Raw genomic sequence first — 16076 nt, 5'->3', positions numbered from 1 at the left:
AACCAGTGTGTGGCGCTCTGCACAAGGGCTTTTAGGGCAGCAGTCAGGTTTTCACACAATATTAAGTGTACAGTAAGGAGGAGAGAGTGGGACTGTCTTCTAAGCAGTCCCTCTTTTCGGGGGGAATTTAAGGCCTAGTCCCTTCTGCACTTCATCACAAAAGTATGCCAACCTTGGGGGTAAGGGGGATGGTCTGGAAGCAAAGTTCCTGGGAAGAGCCAGGCATAGGAATGTGAATTTCACGCTCTGATCTTTGGTGACTAGGAGGGTGGAAGCTGAATAGCCAGGGATTTTAAATTACTTCATAATACTTGGTTTTGTCCTAGGAACCTTAAAAAATTCCGCAAGTGGCAATGCAAGCAAGTGAGAGCTCTGCGGAGTGAAGTGAAGAGTTCCTGGAAGAGGCTGATCGGGGTGGAGAGTGCATGCAACATGGACTGCAGGTTTAGGCTCAACACCCACAAAATGATGTTCATCATGAACTCTGAGGATTACATGTACAGGCGGGGGACTCTCTCCCGAGCTAAGCAGGTGCATGTCCTGTTATTTTCTCAACAACTCAGGCACTGGCAGAGATGGGGAACTTCAGCTGCGACACCTGCAGTGACAGGAGTCTCATGGCTGAATTCCTACAGACTGCTCCCTGGAGTTACATCTCCACGCTGGCTGAAATAGCAGAGAACTGGTAAATGCTGTATACCTTAGTTTACTAGCCATAGCTTTACCATGCAAGTTGCACAGGAGGATAGTTCTATGTAAGAAGCAGAGGCCTCTAGAAGCAGGTACAAGGGATATGTGCTCCTCTGGTTGTTTTAAAGCATGAATGTCTCAAGTGTCCAGAGAGCTGAAGATTTAACCTTCTCCCCTATGAGCCTTTCAGTGACCTTTACTGTCCTTATCTCAGGTGCAGCCCATGGTTCTGCTCAAGCACCACCAACAGTTTGATGAGTGGCACAGCAGGTGGCTAGAAGAGAATGTTACTGTGGAGGCAGCAGAACTGGTTCAAGACTGGCTAATGGGCGATGAGGACGAGGACATGGTCCCATGCAAAACAACTTGTGAGACAGTGAATGTCCATGGGGTCCCCGTGAATAGATACAGAGTCCAGTACAGTCGCCGTCCGGCCTCACCATGAGCAGAGACTCATCCACGTGACCATGCCAAGCAGGAGCTTTGCCGGCAAAACACTTTTACTCTGAGAATAGTGGTGGGAATGCAATGTATGTATTAATGATATTTATCCAAACAGCATTTTACTTTGAGTTATGATGTATTTTCCATATGGCATAGAATTGTCTCCTTGCAGTGTAATCCTCCAGGCCATGTCATTGTGAAGAGCGCTAAAGCCATTCCTGGAAGAGGGCTCTTAGCATTGCCACTCTGTATAGTAGCTTTCTAGCATCAGGCCTACCACAAGTCAGCCGGAGTGGGAAAGGCTGAGCAAGGTGGGCTGTCTACTTGGGTGGTGCCAAGTGCTCAGCTCCAGAAGAGCTGCCAAAGGCTGCTGCGTTGGAGGAACAGGGCAAGCTGGCCTGGCTGCTTGCAGGGGTGGCTGAGGGGGCTGCATGCTCTAGTCAGTATAGAGCACGATGGGTGCTAGAGCTGACCCTGGCAGCTGCCTCATCATTTTGAAGTGTTTAATGTTTCATGTCCCTCTGCATTTCATGCCATGCCTCAGTCTGCAGAACTTCTTAATATAACCCCTCAGGGCCAGTGGGCCCAGAGCAGTGGCTTTGCCATGGGTGCAGGGACTCAGTTGCGTTATCTGTTCAGACTAATGAAGCTATGAATGCCACGTGCGTTACTGCTGCTGTGGTGGGGAAATGCCAAATCTTGAGACCTCAAGGGAGGGAAATGAGACCCTCGAATTTTAAAACAGCTAGATTGGCTAAGAGTTTCAGAGCAGGCGCTAATCAGAAATGGCTCCATGGGCTGCATTGCTGAGCAAGTGAGCCCAGGCACATTCTCTGCCTCCGCAGAGAATTCTGTATTGGATCCCTTGTTGATCTTTATAAAATTGTGTCACACTGCAATATCCTGCCTTCTCATTTCAGGAACTGCTTGAAGCTGGAATAAAATCCATGAGGAGGTCTGGGTTTTTGTTTGTGTTTTGCATGCTGATGGACAGCCTCTGGAGACTCTGTGTTGCAGACACATATCTTAGTACTGCTGGGATAGTAACACTTACAAAGTGGATCAGTAGATGGAGCTCTTAAAGCATGTTTGTATTGGCTTGGAGGGTTTCCTAGATACTGCTCTTTTGCTGATGTCTGTACAGATGCTCTCTTTTGCAGTGACACACAGAAATGTGTATTCATGGGAGGATTCTGTCCAGGCATAAGCAGTGTAGACAAGCTATTCCATTGACACGTTCTGTACCTCTTCCTGAACTCTGCCAAAAAAAACAAACCACCCACCCACCGGGCTCTGAACCACACAAAACTCTACATTCATCTTCTGACTTAAATCTAGCAAAAGAACCAGAAAGTTCAGAGTCAAGACAGCCCTGCAACCCCATCCTGACTTCACTTGTGTATTGCAGGAGCCTGGGAATATCACATAATCCTGTGTAAAACACATTGTGTCATGAGGCAAATCTAGCTTCTTTTCAGCCCTGACTCCGAGGACTCCTGGACATTTGTGGGGGTGGAGGGGGAATTGGACCCCCAAATGTGTTTGTTTCTGTGGTTTGGTTTTTATGGTTATAATTTCTGCTGGACCCAAGTAGCAGCCTATCGGAGTCGTGCTATGTTTACCCCACTGTACTGCATTTGGTTTCGCAGTTGTCTCCCTTGACAGCAGAAGAAATGGGCCATTTGTGCACATTTGACCTAAAACTGTACCAGTTGTTTCTTTTTTGCAAGATAATCTGTGAATGGGAGGCAGCAAGGCTGACCATTTGGCATTTGTGGCTACATGCACATCCATTGCCAGCAGTGCGCTTTGTACCATGAACCCAAATCCTTATTGTCCAGGGCTCAACTGATGCCAGTGGCAGGAATTATATGAAGGTTTTTTCAAAGCCCTTGGCTTGTTTTAGGTAAGGGATGGAGCTCTGTAAAAGGTTAGGATAGATCTGACTAGTGCAACATATCTTTTGCCTCTACACAGCTCTACAAACACACCTCAGTCCTGTTCAACACTCTGCTGGCCCAAGCAGAGATGACCAACTGTGCCAAATTTTGTTATGGTTTTGTGATACAGACAAATGTTTACTAGAAAGTAGCTTGCAACTTGTGGCTTAAAATGCAATTGATTCCAAGTCTCCCAGGGTGCGTAAGGCTAATACACGCATGGACCCTGGTCAGTCTCCCCAACATTTTTAAGTGTACTTCAGGTATTTTTACGCATCCTTATTTTGTAAACCTTAATTTATAATCTGAATGGATTAAGTGAGAATTTCATCATTTACAGCACTATTGTCTCAAATGTGATAGTAGCAAATGATGTGAATGAAACAAGTGGGTGGTGCCAATGTGTTTGAGAGCGGCCTGCTAACATTTGAGATTTCAGCATTTGAACACTGTCTATCTTCTAGCATGAAATTGATTAAAGAAAGTTTGTTCTTCCATTTTTTTGAAGGATCTTTGCTTTGGGGCTTGTAATTGCTTTGCCAGCTCTTTGAATGTAGTTTTTTTATATTTATTTGCACATTCAAGTAAAATAAAATATTGATTTTAAAAGTCAGCAGCTCTCCCTGAGTTCTTTGTTTTAAGTGAATTTAGAGCTGGTGTGTACAGCCCTGGAGACTGAAGACTCATTTCTAACTGTAGAACAGCCAGATAATAGGCTGTATAGGTGTCTGTAAAGGCAGGTGTAGGACAGCCAGTGCCAGCTTGTGATCTGGACATCTGTTTGCTATCGCCCGCACTGAGACTTCCAATTCACTTCATATGGGCCAATAGGCAGTCCTCAAAAAGGAAACTTGTGGCCATTAGCATCTTGGGCTGGTTTTGAGTGATAGACTAGAGCAATGGTCTCCAAACTTTTTGGATCACGCACCCCCAGGGCCAGCTCTAGGGAAATTTTAAAAAAAAACACCTGCCGCCGGCATGCCACCGAAGAATCAAAGGTCCAGGAGCACGGCTGCCGCCGTGTCGGCAGCACTCCTTCGGCGGTGCTCCTCCTACCGCGCACCCCCAGGGATGGTGTTGCGTACCCCTGGGGTGTGCACACCCCACTTTGGAGACCACTGGACTAGAGGCTCTTGCTGCTACTGCATTACCAGTGCCAACTGTTCTACTTATCTGATCGATAAAAACACTGCTCTTCTGGATCTGACTAGCTGTTGTATGTAGGGACTGGTGCCTTGAATATTTGACTTTCCTTGGTCTACCCCAAAGATTTAGATGGTGCCATGGTTTCTGGGTTTCATTTTCAAGTGCCAGTGAAAAGCGGAGACATTTATTTGGCTTTCAATACTCTGGCCAAAATGTGCCCTTCACAGAGAGCTGGGGGCATTCAACCCATCTAAAAATCAGGCCACTTCTTTAAGTGTAAGAGATTATTTAGGTGCCTAACTGTAAATCACCTAAGCTTGAAAATCTTATCCACTGTCTGCATGTGCATCTTATCCACTGTCTGCATCACTGTGAAAAAGGCAAATGCAACCCTAGGATACAGCAGGCAAGGTATTTCCAGTAGAGACAAACAAGTGTTATTACCATTCTATAAGATGGTACAAAGAGACCCCTCATCTAGAATACTGTGCAATTCTGATCTCCCATATTTAAGAAAAGGAGTACTTGTGGCACCTCAGAGACTAACAAATTTATTTGAGTATAAGCTTTCGTGAGCTACAGCTAACTTCATCGGATGCATTCAGTGGAAAATACAGTGGGGAGATTTATATACACAGAGAACATGAAACAATGGGTGTTATCATACACATTGTAAGGAGAGTGATCACTTAAGATCCGATGAAGTGAGCTGTAGCTCACGAAAGCTCATGCTCAAATAAATTGGTTAGTCTCTAAGGTGCCACAAGTACTCCTTTTCTTTTTGCGAATACAGACTAACACGGCTGTTACTCTGAAACCTGTCACTTAAGATGAGCTATTACCAGTAGGAGAGTGGGGGAGGGGGAGGAAGAAAACCTTTTGTAATCAAGGTGGGCCATTTCCAGCAGTTGACAAGAATGTCTGAACAGTGGGGGGAGGGGGGAATAAACATGGGGAAATAGTTTTACTTTGTGTAATGACCCATCCACTCCCAGTCTCTATTCAAGCCTAAGTTAATTGTATCCAGTTTGCAAATTAATTCCAATTCAGCAGTCTCTCCTTGGAGTCTGTTTTTGAAGTCTTTTTGTTGTAATATTGCGACTTTTAGGTCTGTAATCGAGTGACCAGAGAGACTGAAGTGTTCTCCGACTGGTTTATGAATGTTATAATTCTTGACATCTGATTTGTGTCCATTTATTCTTTTACATAGAGACTGTCCAGTTTGACCAATGTACATGGCAGAGGGGCATTGCTGGCACATGATGGCATATTTCACATTGGTGGATGTGCAGGTGAACAAGCCTCTGATAGTGTGGCTGATGTGATTAGGCCCTGTGATGGTGTCCCCTGAATAGATATGTGGGCACAGTTGGCAATGGGCTTTGTTGCAAGGATAGGTTCCTGGGTTAGCGGTTCTGTTGTGTGGTGTGTGGTTGCTGGTGAGTATTTGCTTCAGGTTGGGGGGCTGTCTGTAAGCAAGGACTGGCCTGTCTCCCAAGATCTGTGAGAGTGATGAGTCGTCCTTCAGGATAGGTTGTAGATCCTTGATGATGCGTTGGAGAGGTTTTAGTTGGGGGCTGAAGGTGATGGCTAGTGGCATTCTGTTATTTTCTTTGTTGGGCCTGTCCTGGAGTAGGTGACTTCTGGGTACTCTTCTGGCTCTGTCAATCTGTTTCTTCACTTCAGCAGGTGGGTATTGTAGTTGTAAGAAGGCTTGATAGAGATCTTGTAGGTGTTTGTCTCTGTCTGAGGGGTTGGAGCAAATGCGTTGTATCATAGAGCTTGGTTGTAGACAATGGATCGTGTGGTGTGATCTGGGTGAAAGCTGGAGGCATGTAGGTAGGAATAGCGGTCAGTAGGTTTCTGGTATAGGGTGGTGTTTATGTGAGCATCGCTTATTAGCACCGTAGTGTCCAGGAAGTGGATCTCTTGTGTGGATTGGTCCAGGCTGAGATTGATGGTGGGATGGAAATTGTTGAAATCATGGTGGAATTCCTCAAGGGCTTCTTTTCCATGGGTCCAGATGATGAAGATGTCCTCAATATAGCGCAAGTAGAGTAGGGGCATTAGGGGACGAGAGCTGAGTAAGCGTTGTTCTAAGTCAGCCATAAAAATGTTGGCATACTGCAGGGCCATGCGGGTACCCATAGCAGTGCCACTGATTTGAAGGTATACATTGTCCCCAAATGTGAAATAGTTATGGGTGAGGACAAAGTCACAAAGTTCAGCCACCAGGTTTGCCGTGACATTCTCAGGGATACTGTTTCTGACGGCTTGTAATCCATCTTTGTGTGGAATGTTGGTGTAGAGGGCTTCTACATCCACAGTGGCCAGGATGGTGTTTTCAGGAAGATCACCGATGGATTGTAGTTTCCTCAGAAAGTCAGTGGTGTCTCAAAGATAGCTGGGAGTGCTGGTAGCGTAGGGCCTGAAGAGGGAGTCTACATAGCCAGACAATCCTGCTGTCAGGGTGCCAATGCCTGAGATGATGGGGCATCCAGGATTTCCAGGTTTATGGATCTTGGGTAGCAGATAGAATACCCCAGGTCGGGGTTCCAGGGGTGTGTCTGTGCGGATTTGTTCTTGTGCTTTTTCAGGGAGTTTCTTGAGCAAATGGTGTAGTTTCTTTTGGTAACCCTCGGTGGGATCAGAGGGTAATGGCTTGTAGAAAGTGGTGTTGGAGAGCTGCCTAGCAGCCTCTTATTCATATTCCGACCTATTCATGATGACGACAGCACCTCCTTTGTCAGCCTTTTTGATTATGATGTCAGAGTTGTTTCTGAGGCTGTGGATGGCATTATGTTCTGCATGGCTGAGGTTATGGAGCAAGTGATGCTGCTTTTCCACAATTTCAGCCCCCCCCCCCCCCCGCTCTCCTGCTGGTATTAGCTCATCTTAAGTGATCATTCTCCTTACAGTGTGTATGATAACACCCATTGTTTCATGTTCTCTGTGTATATAAATCTCCCCACTGTATTTTCCACTGAATGCATCCGATGAAGTGAGCTGTAGCTCACGAAAGCTTATGCTCAAATAAATTGGTTAGTCTCTAAGGTGCCACAAGTACTCCTTTTCTTTTTGCGAATACAGACTAACATGGCTACTACTCTGAAACTTCCCATATTTAAGAAAGATCAATTCAAACTGGAGCCAGGTGCAGAGAAGGGCTACTAGGATGATCAGAGGAATGAAGATCCTGCCTTATGAGAGGAGACTTAAGGAGCTAGCTTGTTTAGCCTAAAAAACAGAGGCTGAGGGGAGATATGATTGCTCTCTATAAATTCATTAGTGGGATAAACACCGGGGGTGGTGGAGAGGAGTTATTTCAGTTAGGGGCCAACATTGGGACAAGAACAAATGGATATAAATGACCAAGAAATTTAGGCTTTACATTAGACAAAAGTTTCTAAGGAGTCAAGTTCTGGAATAGCCTTCTAAGGGGAGTGGTGGGGGCAAAAAACCTAACTTGTTTCAAGACTGAGCTTGATACATTTATGGAGAAGGTGGTATTATAAGGTTGCGTACAATGGCAGTGGCCCATCTGTGACTGCAATTAGCAAATATCCCAATGGCAAGAGATGGGACACTGCAGGAGGTGGGGGGAGGGCTCTAAGTTACTACAGAAAATTCTTTCCCAGGTGTCTGCCTGGTGGGTCTCAGGATCTAACTGATCACCATGTCTGGGGTGGGGAAGGAATTTTTCCCCAGATTAGAGTGGCAGAGACCCTGAGTGGGAAGTTACCTTCCTCTACTGGGTGGGGCACAGGTCATTTAGGGGTTTGAACTAGAGTAAATGGTGGCTTCTCTGTAACTTGAATTCTTTAAATTAAGATTTGAGGACTTCAGTAACTCAGCCAGAGGTTACTGTTACAGGAGTAGGTTGGTGAGGTGCGGTGGCAGCCGGTCTTGACTAGATCATGATGGTCCCTTCTGGCCTTAAAGGCTGAGTCTATGAATCACAAAACAAGTGTCCTTTGGCCTGTCTGGCTACCTGTAATACCTTTTGCCTCACATTCATAATGGTTTTTATCCTCAGAACACCATGACAAGGTAGAGAAGTACTATTCGCTTCCTTTTACAGACAGGAACTGAAGCACAGAGATTAGTAACTTGACCAGGACCACCCAGAGAGTCTGTGGCAGAGCAGAGAATTGAACCCAGGTCTACTGAATCCTTGGGTGGTACCCTATGACTGGATCATTCTTCCTGGTCAGACGTGGCCATTACCACAGATCTGATATTGAAGGAACAGACGAGAACTATTGTCCCCTCTTTTGCTATAATAGTTATATTATAATATAATATAAAAGCTATTATAATAGTTATATTTTCTATTATTTCTTCCTCTGAGCACTTGCCTATTTGACTAAAATGCTGCAAGTATAAAAGTCACTTGGTTGCAGCGATGCTTTAAGCTGGATCCTCTAGTATCTCTCAGACACTAAAAGAGAAACAAAACACAGTATATTATGTAAGTGCTAAATGTAATTAAAGTATTTCCAGTCTAGGTCCAGTCTGCTTGGAGCCCATCTCTCTAGTCCAGTATCTGGGAGCTTTAATCATACTCTTCTGCAGTTCCTGCTCTGTAAAATGAGACGTGGTTAGCATTCCTGTAACCTGCCTGCTAGCCATTTTGTTTTCTAGTGTAGGCTGCCAAGGCTCTGTTAGAGCTAAGCAAAGATGGCCTGAGATGGAGAAAGCAAAGAGCCCATGAGGTGGCACAATCGCTCTATGAAAAGGCAGCTTTTTAAAGGAAAGTGGTTTAAAAGAAAAACTTCAGATGAACTCACTGCACAAACTACTGTTTGTTTCCAGCAGCACCCCCATGGTGCTAGGTGCTGCACAAACATGATATGATCCTGGCTCCCTAAGATCTTACATGCTAAATTAACCTCTGAAGCTAAATAAAAGAGGCATTCAATAAAGTGTCTTCAGTTCACAAGTCTTTGGAACATATGCTCAAATTTATTGCAACTGCAATCATGAAAATAGCCTGTCACCTCTAGCCTTCCCAAATTCCTGCATAATAACAGAGGTAACTATCTTTCCAGTGAGCTCTAGCTAACAAAGGAATTAATGTATATTTTTGCAAAGGAAGCTGTAATGATGTGACCCAGATCTGATAGGAGTTTCCTTTACATCATTCTCAATACTTCAGTTGCCATAATAAAATGGAACTGTCCTTTTTTTGTTCGGTGTATGATTTGCTCACAAGGAAACAAGCTGTTTTTCTGTTTCTCCTATAGATAATCCTCTGATGCATATACTGCATGGGATAATTTGACAAAAAAAAAAAAAATACAGGGTTGGTGCCTGTGAGGACACAATACACTTTATACAAAGGCCTCCTCTCAGAAATCTTGGCCATCTTACAAAGAAAATGTCCCCCAGGCTACAAGGGAGGGAATAGGCGCTCTGAAGGGACAGCCAGATCCTGACATCATCCAGTGCAGTCTGAGCTCAGACAGAAATCTCATCGAGTGAGCAACTTTAATGGCAAAGAACAAAATTTGTTTAAAAATATTTTTTTCTGGATAGTTGATTGAAATAGGCATGAATTCTATTCTAATTTAAACAAATGGGAAACACTAAAGGGAGTAGCTGGACTCTGTTTAATAATTTGCTTTTTATTTTACATGTTCCTGTACTATATACTGCCAACTCCTAGCAGAGAGCATGAGCCTGTGAGCAAGTACGAATGACCTAGGAACTCCTTCCTCCCACACCTGGACTATAAAATGTGGTTATTCCTTCACACACAGTAGTCAACTCCAGTGCAATGCTAGGTGACTTTGTCTTAATCAAATCAGGCAGCCATTCCACCTTGCACTTATGTAAGTTACAGCTTGGTCTGGCAATCACAACCTATACAAATTCTAATGTTTGATTGAACCCCACATGGCAGCTCCTTTGCATTGTCAATGCTGCCAAGAAACCCACGTCATCTGTCAGTGTCTGTGTCAGGGAGGACATGCCCCATCCCAAAGGCCTTGTGTCTACAGACGGGAAATTGACCTGCATGACTATTCTGGAATAACTCACTTCCTTTAGCTGGACACTGTGCTGGAATAATTACTCTGCTTTGCAACCAGAGTAATTATTCTACTAAAAATCACTTTTATTTTAGAAGAGAGTCCAACCAGGAAATATTCCAAAATTATTCCCCCACGTAGACAAGCCCAGAGTTTGTTGTGAGCTCCCATCCAAGGTAAAGGACGGTAGCAATGAACAAGGGCTTTACTCTTTTTAAACCTTTGCATTAGGGAAGTGGGTAGAGGTCAAGGTCCTGAATGCTGAATAAATGTGGTAAATGGCAGTCTCTGGCCCAAAGAGCTACCACTAAAAGCCAGAGCCTATTGGGTGATATACTTATTGTGCCTTGGCTTCTTGAGTGTTAGCTCTTCGGGTAACATAATAGGATGTGCCCAATCAAGGAGCAGTGATTACTGAGGTTGTTGCAGTTTTCATTAGGTGAGGGTCACACAAATTACTGGGGGGTCTATGGCCTCTATATTTACCATGCTCCTCTTTCCACTTCCTTTAAATACATCCATATGAACACCCTACCTGTCTGGCACCTGGATGGGGTCCTCAGTTCAAACTGATTGACATCATGAAAGGTCAGTTTACATGTCTAATCCTGTTGCCATATCAACATCTACAAGAAGCAAATTCTATAAAGGAAATGTCAACTGAACAGAAACAACCCAGCAGCGTCCTGCAGCCTGGGGCTGCTTCCTGGGGAGGGTTATGTTGGGAGAGTCATTCTATGGTAGGGGTGGGCAAACTTTTTGGCCCGAGGGCCACATCGGGGTGCAAAACTGTATGGAGGGTCGGGTAGGGAAGGCTGTGCCTCCCCAAACAGCCTGGCCCCCGCCCCCTATCTGCCCCCTCCCACTTTGCACCCCCTGACTGCCCCCCCTCAGAACCTCCCACCCATCCAACCCCCCTGCTCCTTGTCCCCTGACTGCCCCCCCGGGACCCCACCCCTATCCAAACTCCCCTATTTCCCATCCCCTGCCCCCCTGAACCTCTGTCCTATCCAACCACCCCCTGTTCCCTGTCCCCTGACTGCCCCCCAGGATCCCCTGCCCCATATCCAACCCCCTGGCCCCAGCCCCCTTACCATGCAGCTCAGAGCAGCATGTCTGGAGCGGCGCCACCCGACTGGAGCCAGACACGCTGCTCTGCATGAGCACGCAGCCCCGCTGCCCAGAGCGCTGCCCATGCGGCGGCATACCTGGGGGGGAGGGGGAACAATGGGGGAAGGGCTGGGGGTCTCACCTTCCCTGTGGGAAGCTCAGGGGCTGGGCAGGATGGTCCTGCGGGCTGGATGTGGCCCGCGGGCCGTAGTTTGCCCACCTCTGTTCTATGGTCTCTCTTTCTTAAACAAGCCATACTTACAAGATCCTGGACTCTACCTGGGAAGCAGAGACTTTGAAAAAGATTTGGTGGTCATGATAAATAATCAGCTAAACATAAGTTTACAGCAACACTATAAAGGGCTAGTGCAACCCTTGGATACATAGACAGGGGAGTCTCAAGTAGGAGTAGAGAGGTTATTTTGCTTCTGTATTTGGTGCTGCAACTGCTTGTTACATTGTTAAAAAATTAAGATGGGATGTTTTTCTGAACAATCAGCTCTAGGAATTATTTTGTGGATCTGCTGCCTATGTTACACAGGCTCTCAGACTAGATCACAGTGGTCCCTTCTGACCTTGGAAGCTATTGAATACTGGGGAAAAATCCAGCAAACCACAGTTAGTTAAAAGTGAAGACAAATGGCTGGCTGGCTGGTGGGTTTGGGTCAGAACAAGGACCATGGCCCTGGGGTGATGCATGCTTTAGAATAAGGTATTAGTTACTCTGCACTAGTACTGTGCAGGGTACTTTACCCTGCAGAGAATGACTGAATCCTAGTCTCAAGGCGCTTACAATCAATAGGCAGCTGCATGCAGGAGGAGCCAACACCACAGGTTAGGGACTGGGTGTGCATAGGCGCCGACTCTGGGGGTGCTCCGGGGCTGGAGTGCCCATGGGGAAAAATTAGCGGGTGCTCCGCACTCACCAGCAGCCAAGCTCCCCCCGAGCGCGCCATGTCCCCACTCCTCCTCCTCCATCACCGTGCTTCCCCCCCGCCACCTAACAGCTGTTTGGCAGTGCTTAAGACTTTCCGGGAGGGAGGGGGAGGAGTGGGGACGTGGCGCACTCAGGGGAGGAAGTGGAGAAGAGGTGGGGAAGGGGGTGGAATGGCGGAGGGAAGGGGGCAGGGCTGGGGTGGGGACTTTGGGGAAGGGGTGGAATGGGGGTGGGGCAAGAGTTGGGTAGGGGCGGGGCCAGAGGCAGGGCAGGGGTCAAGCACTCACCAGGCAGAGGGGAAGTTGACGCCTATGTGGGTGTGGGATGGGGGAGGGTGTCTGGTGAAAGACCACAGAGTCACAACCTAAGCCAGGGGGTTGCAATCTTTTTTCATTTGCAGATCCCCTAACTACTTCAAATGGAGGTGCAGACCCCTTTGGAAATCTCAGACATAGTCTGTGGACTGCTGGGGTTCCGCAGATCGCAGGTTGTAAATCACTGGTCTAAGCAGTCAGGGAGGCTGATACAAAGTAGTACACAGGGAACATTTTACATGTCCAAGACCACCTTCTCCATAAGGCTCCTTGCAAAAGTAAAATTGGAGCAGGGACTTAGAGATGGCCAGAAGAGATGTGCCATGGGGGTAGAAAAGGGGTAGAGTTTCAGTCTTGCAGGTTGTGAGGGGAGGAAAGACCATGAAAGGCCTGGGGGCTTATAAGGAAAGGGTATGGAGTGAGATCCCAGTGAGTAGCTGGGGTAACAGAAGGAGATGAGAGGAGGCAGGAAGGTCATGGAGGGCCCTGAAGGTGAGGAAGAAAAGCTGGAATCTGATGTGTGAAGTGACTGGGAGCTGTGGGAGGGAAGTTAAAGGGGTGGTGACGGTGAAGTGGCTGTAGCTGGTGACCAATGCCACAGCAGAGGTTGGTCAGATGGTCGGAGGGGAGTGTCAGGAAGAGGCTGCAATTCATCTCTTTAGCTGGGTTGAGGCACCATGGGAGGCTCATGGTTAAAAGATCCATAATTTCTATTTATAACGGTCAGCACTAGCTTCCTGTGTCTTGTGGTTCCAAGTTGGATGTGACTGACGTTCAGTGGCTGGGGAAGGCAGGGCCAGAGCCGCATTCATGGAAAATGTGAGGTTATGCTGACGCTAGTGGAAATAATCCACACGTTTGTCTGCAAAGCCATGGAGCTGCTCCTGGTATCTAGACTATAACCACCATCTTAGGTTAGGGCAGGTGCCCAGCTGAACTGAGGTTTCTACCTTGATACCCAATGGTTTCAAACTGACATTCCCTAGAGACATGAAATGGGGGTCTTGGGATGAGAAATAACCTTTTGGCTTCTCTTTCCTGCACTAGATCTGTCAAGCCCTTGAAAATCTTAGTCTGGGGTAGCTCTTTCATAATTTTCTTCAATAGCTCTACAATCCCTGGCTGCTCTCACTGTGTACCCCCACAGGCTGAGAGCTCTGGGGCAAGAGTATTCTTTGTACCTGGAGATAATCAATTACACAATGAATTGCCTTAAAATCAGCTTTGTCCCCCCACAGGCAGGGATCACACGACTGTCACTGCTCATTAGCATCTCTTTGAAACCTCTGTCACTAACATGCTCAAACAATCTGTTCTGCACCGAAAGCAATCAGTAACAATCCCACAGCATCTGCAAAGGAAAGGATACAGCAATAAGTAACCTCTCCCTGCTCCACCCCAGATACCTGGCCATAGAAAGCAGGGCTGTGATTTGCACACGATCTGAACGGATGATGTCTAATTTTTTGCATACAGAGCGTGAAAAGGATCCTGGTTGAGGCATGGAAAATATGTGGTCACATGAGTCACTCTGTAATGGTTCATAAATCCTGGGAGAATCGCAAAAGCAAAACATCCAACATTGCATCTTCCCTGCCCAGTGGAACGCCACCTCTGGACACGCTCGGCCCAAGGATGTGGGAATATGGCAAAAGCAAAGAAATAAGATAATTTTCTCCTTGAAATAGAGGAATCTCATCAAACAGCAGCCAGGCTCGGATTTGCAACCTTCACAGAAGAGGCCATTCATAAGCGAACCAGAAAGAAATGAGCCATCAGTCATATTGCCAAACCAAATTCACAGTTCCTACCGCGAGGACTGCAGCTCCAGTTCTTAGGTCCTCGCTGTGACAAGCAGGCAAGAGCATTGTGGTGGGGCAAGAGCCTCCAACCATCAACTGCTGCCCCTAAGACAGTGTTACCTAACGTTGGGCTGTCCTCCTGCTTCACTGTTGTCCATGTCTCACAGGAGGGTAAAGCAGGCTGGGTGGGGCTTTTGCCATTTTTTTGCAGCAATCAGGACATGGTCTGCATTTATCTGAGAGATGTGGGATAGGTTGGGGACTCCCCCATAGATGTGGGATAAGGACTTGGCAGAGCACAGAGGGGGCTTAAAGTATTGAACAGTGAAAGTGCTCAAGGCCTATGTAGCAGAGGAGGGTCAGGGCTTGGGGAATATCTGGTGGGAAATGACAGGGTCACATGCTCAGGCAGGTCCCCAGAGGGCCCTTATGCAGCTGTAAATGGTTGTAAAATGGGTCACCCTCCTAGTATTGTCACCATATATAGACAGTAATAGCCTTTTGTTCCTCCAGATCATTCATTAGCAGGGAAGAGCTGGCAGGCCTTCCTGCAGGTTTATTGAGTAATGGGGCTCTGGAAGCACAGTTCCTTCCTAGGGGAGGGTCACTGACATTCAGCTTTATCTCCCCAGCTACAGAGCCATCCTGTGAATCCTTGTCAGACAGACACCATTTCCTCTTTGGTGGGGCTGTGCTCAGCATTCCTGACAATTATCAGCGGAAGCATGAAGCCTCCATCAAACTCCGAGATCATGCTGCGGCTGTTTATATTTTGCAGCACTTTGGGCTGGAGCTGACGTACTCAGATGAAAATAGCTCATTGGGTTCACACACAGTTTTTCAATAAATTGCTTCAGTGAACTCAGGAAAGGGGCCAGGGAGACCAACATCCCTTCTTTAACCCAGACCAGGTACAGACCTGACAGCAGTAGGGCCAGCGAACCAGAATGACTCCGACCTGGTCTCACTGGAACTTTGGGAGCTGGTCTCACATGGAACGTGCTGAAAACTATCAGCTGCCCTGAAATGAGGCTGCAGCCTCGATAAAACTCCAGCTGGCCACTCAGCCTGGGCTGATTTGTGAGCAGAGTGAGGCCCTGCCTCTTGGGACAACCTGCTGATCTGCAGCCCTCATGCATTTCAAAACATTGCCTGCAGCTGAAGCAGGGCCCTATGTGTGCTGGATGCCACTGAGCCACCAGGAAATGTCATGAATCCAGAGGAGACAAGGCCTCTCGGCTAGTGTGCCATGAATGTAAATTTCTTTCTTCAGGCCTGGGAGGAAAGATGGAGGTGCAGGCGGCTGCCAAGGGCTCTTGAGATATCTGATCCTGTTTGTATGGGTTTATATTCTGAACTGACTCTGAGGTGGCCATACTTGTCACGTCCAGGAATATTCTGGAGCAGGCCCAAATTAGAGTAATTTGACCCAGAATTTAGCCTTGACAATGAGAGAGGGCCCTGCAGTACCAAGAGCTGGAAATCTCCAGCCATGAGTCTGTCTGTATCCTTTTGCTGACATCAGAAATGACTCTATGCTCAGACTGCACAGCACAATGAGACAAACCACTGGACACAGACATGGTCTGTGACCCAAGAACCCCTTAATGCCATCTGGCAAGGCAGTTACAGGAATCTCGTGAGGCTGGTGTGTACATTCT

General features: G+C 46.9%; 1 protein-coding gene across 2 annotated transcripts in view; it reads left to right on the top strand.

Moving 5' to 3' along the window:
- The window catches only part of SIN3B (SIN3 transcription regulator family member B), a 30357-nt gene extending 26670 nt beyond the window's left edge, over positions 1-3687 (top strand). The window contains exons 18-20 of one of the 2 annotated variants that reach the window (XR_007353930.2): positions 327-531; positions 905-1220; positions 2055-3687. Coding sequence is in view for 1 of the 2 variants with exons in the window: in XM_048830840.2 (XP_048686797.2) it covers positions 327-531; positions 905-1135 (436 nt within the window). In the remaining variant the exon portion in view is untranslated. Of the gene's footprint in view, positions 1-326; positions 532-904 lie in introns of both variants that reach the window. The other variant, XM_048830840.2, reaches the window with a different exon arrangement.
- The last annotated feature ends 12389 nt before the right edge of the window (positions 3688-16076 follow it).

The sequence above is a fragment of the Caretta caretta genome, chromosome 25 (assembly GCF_965140235.1).
Source record: "Caretta caretta isolate rCarCar2 chromosome 25, rCarCar1.hap1, whole genome shotgun sequence".
Lineage (NCBI taxonomy): Eukaryota > Metazoa > Chordata > Testudines > Cheloniidae > Caretta > Caretta caretta.
The sequence above is the reverse complement of the archived record's forward strand: the minus strand, read 5'-3'. Positions and strand labels throughout refer to the sequence as shown.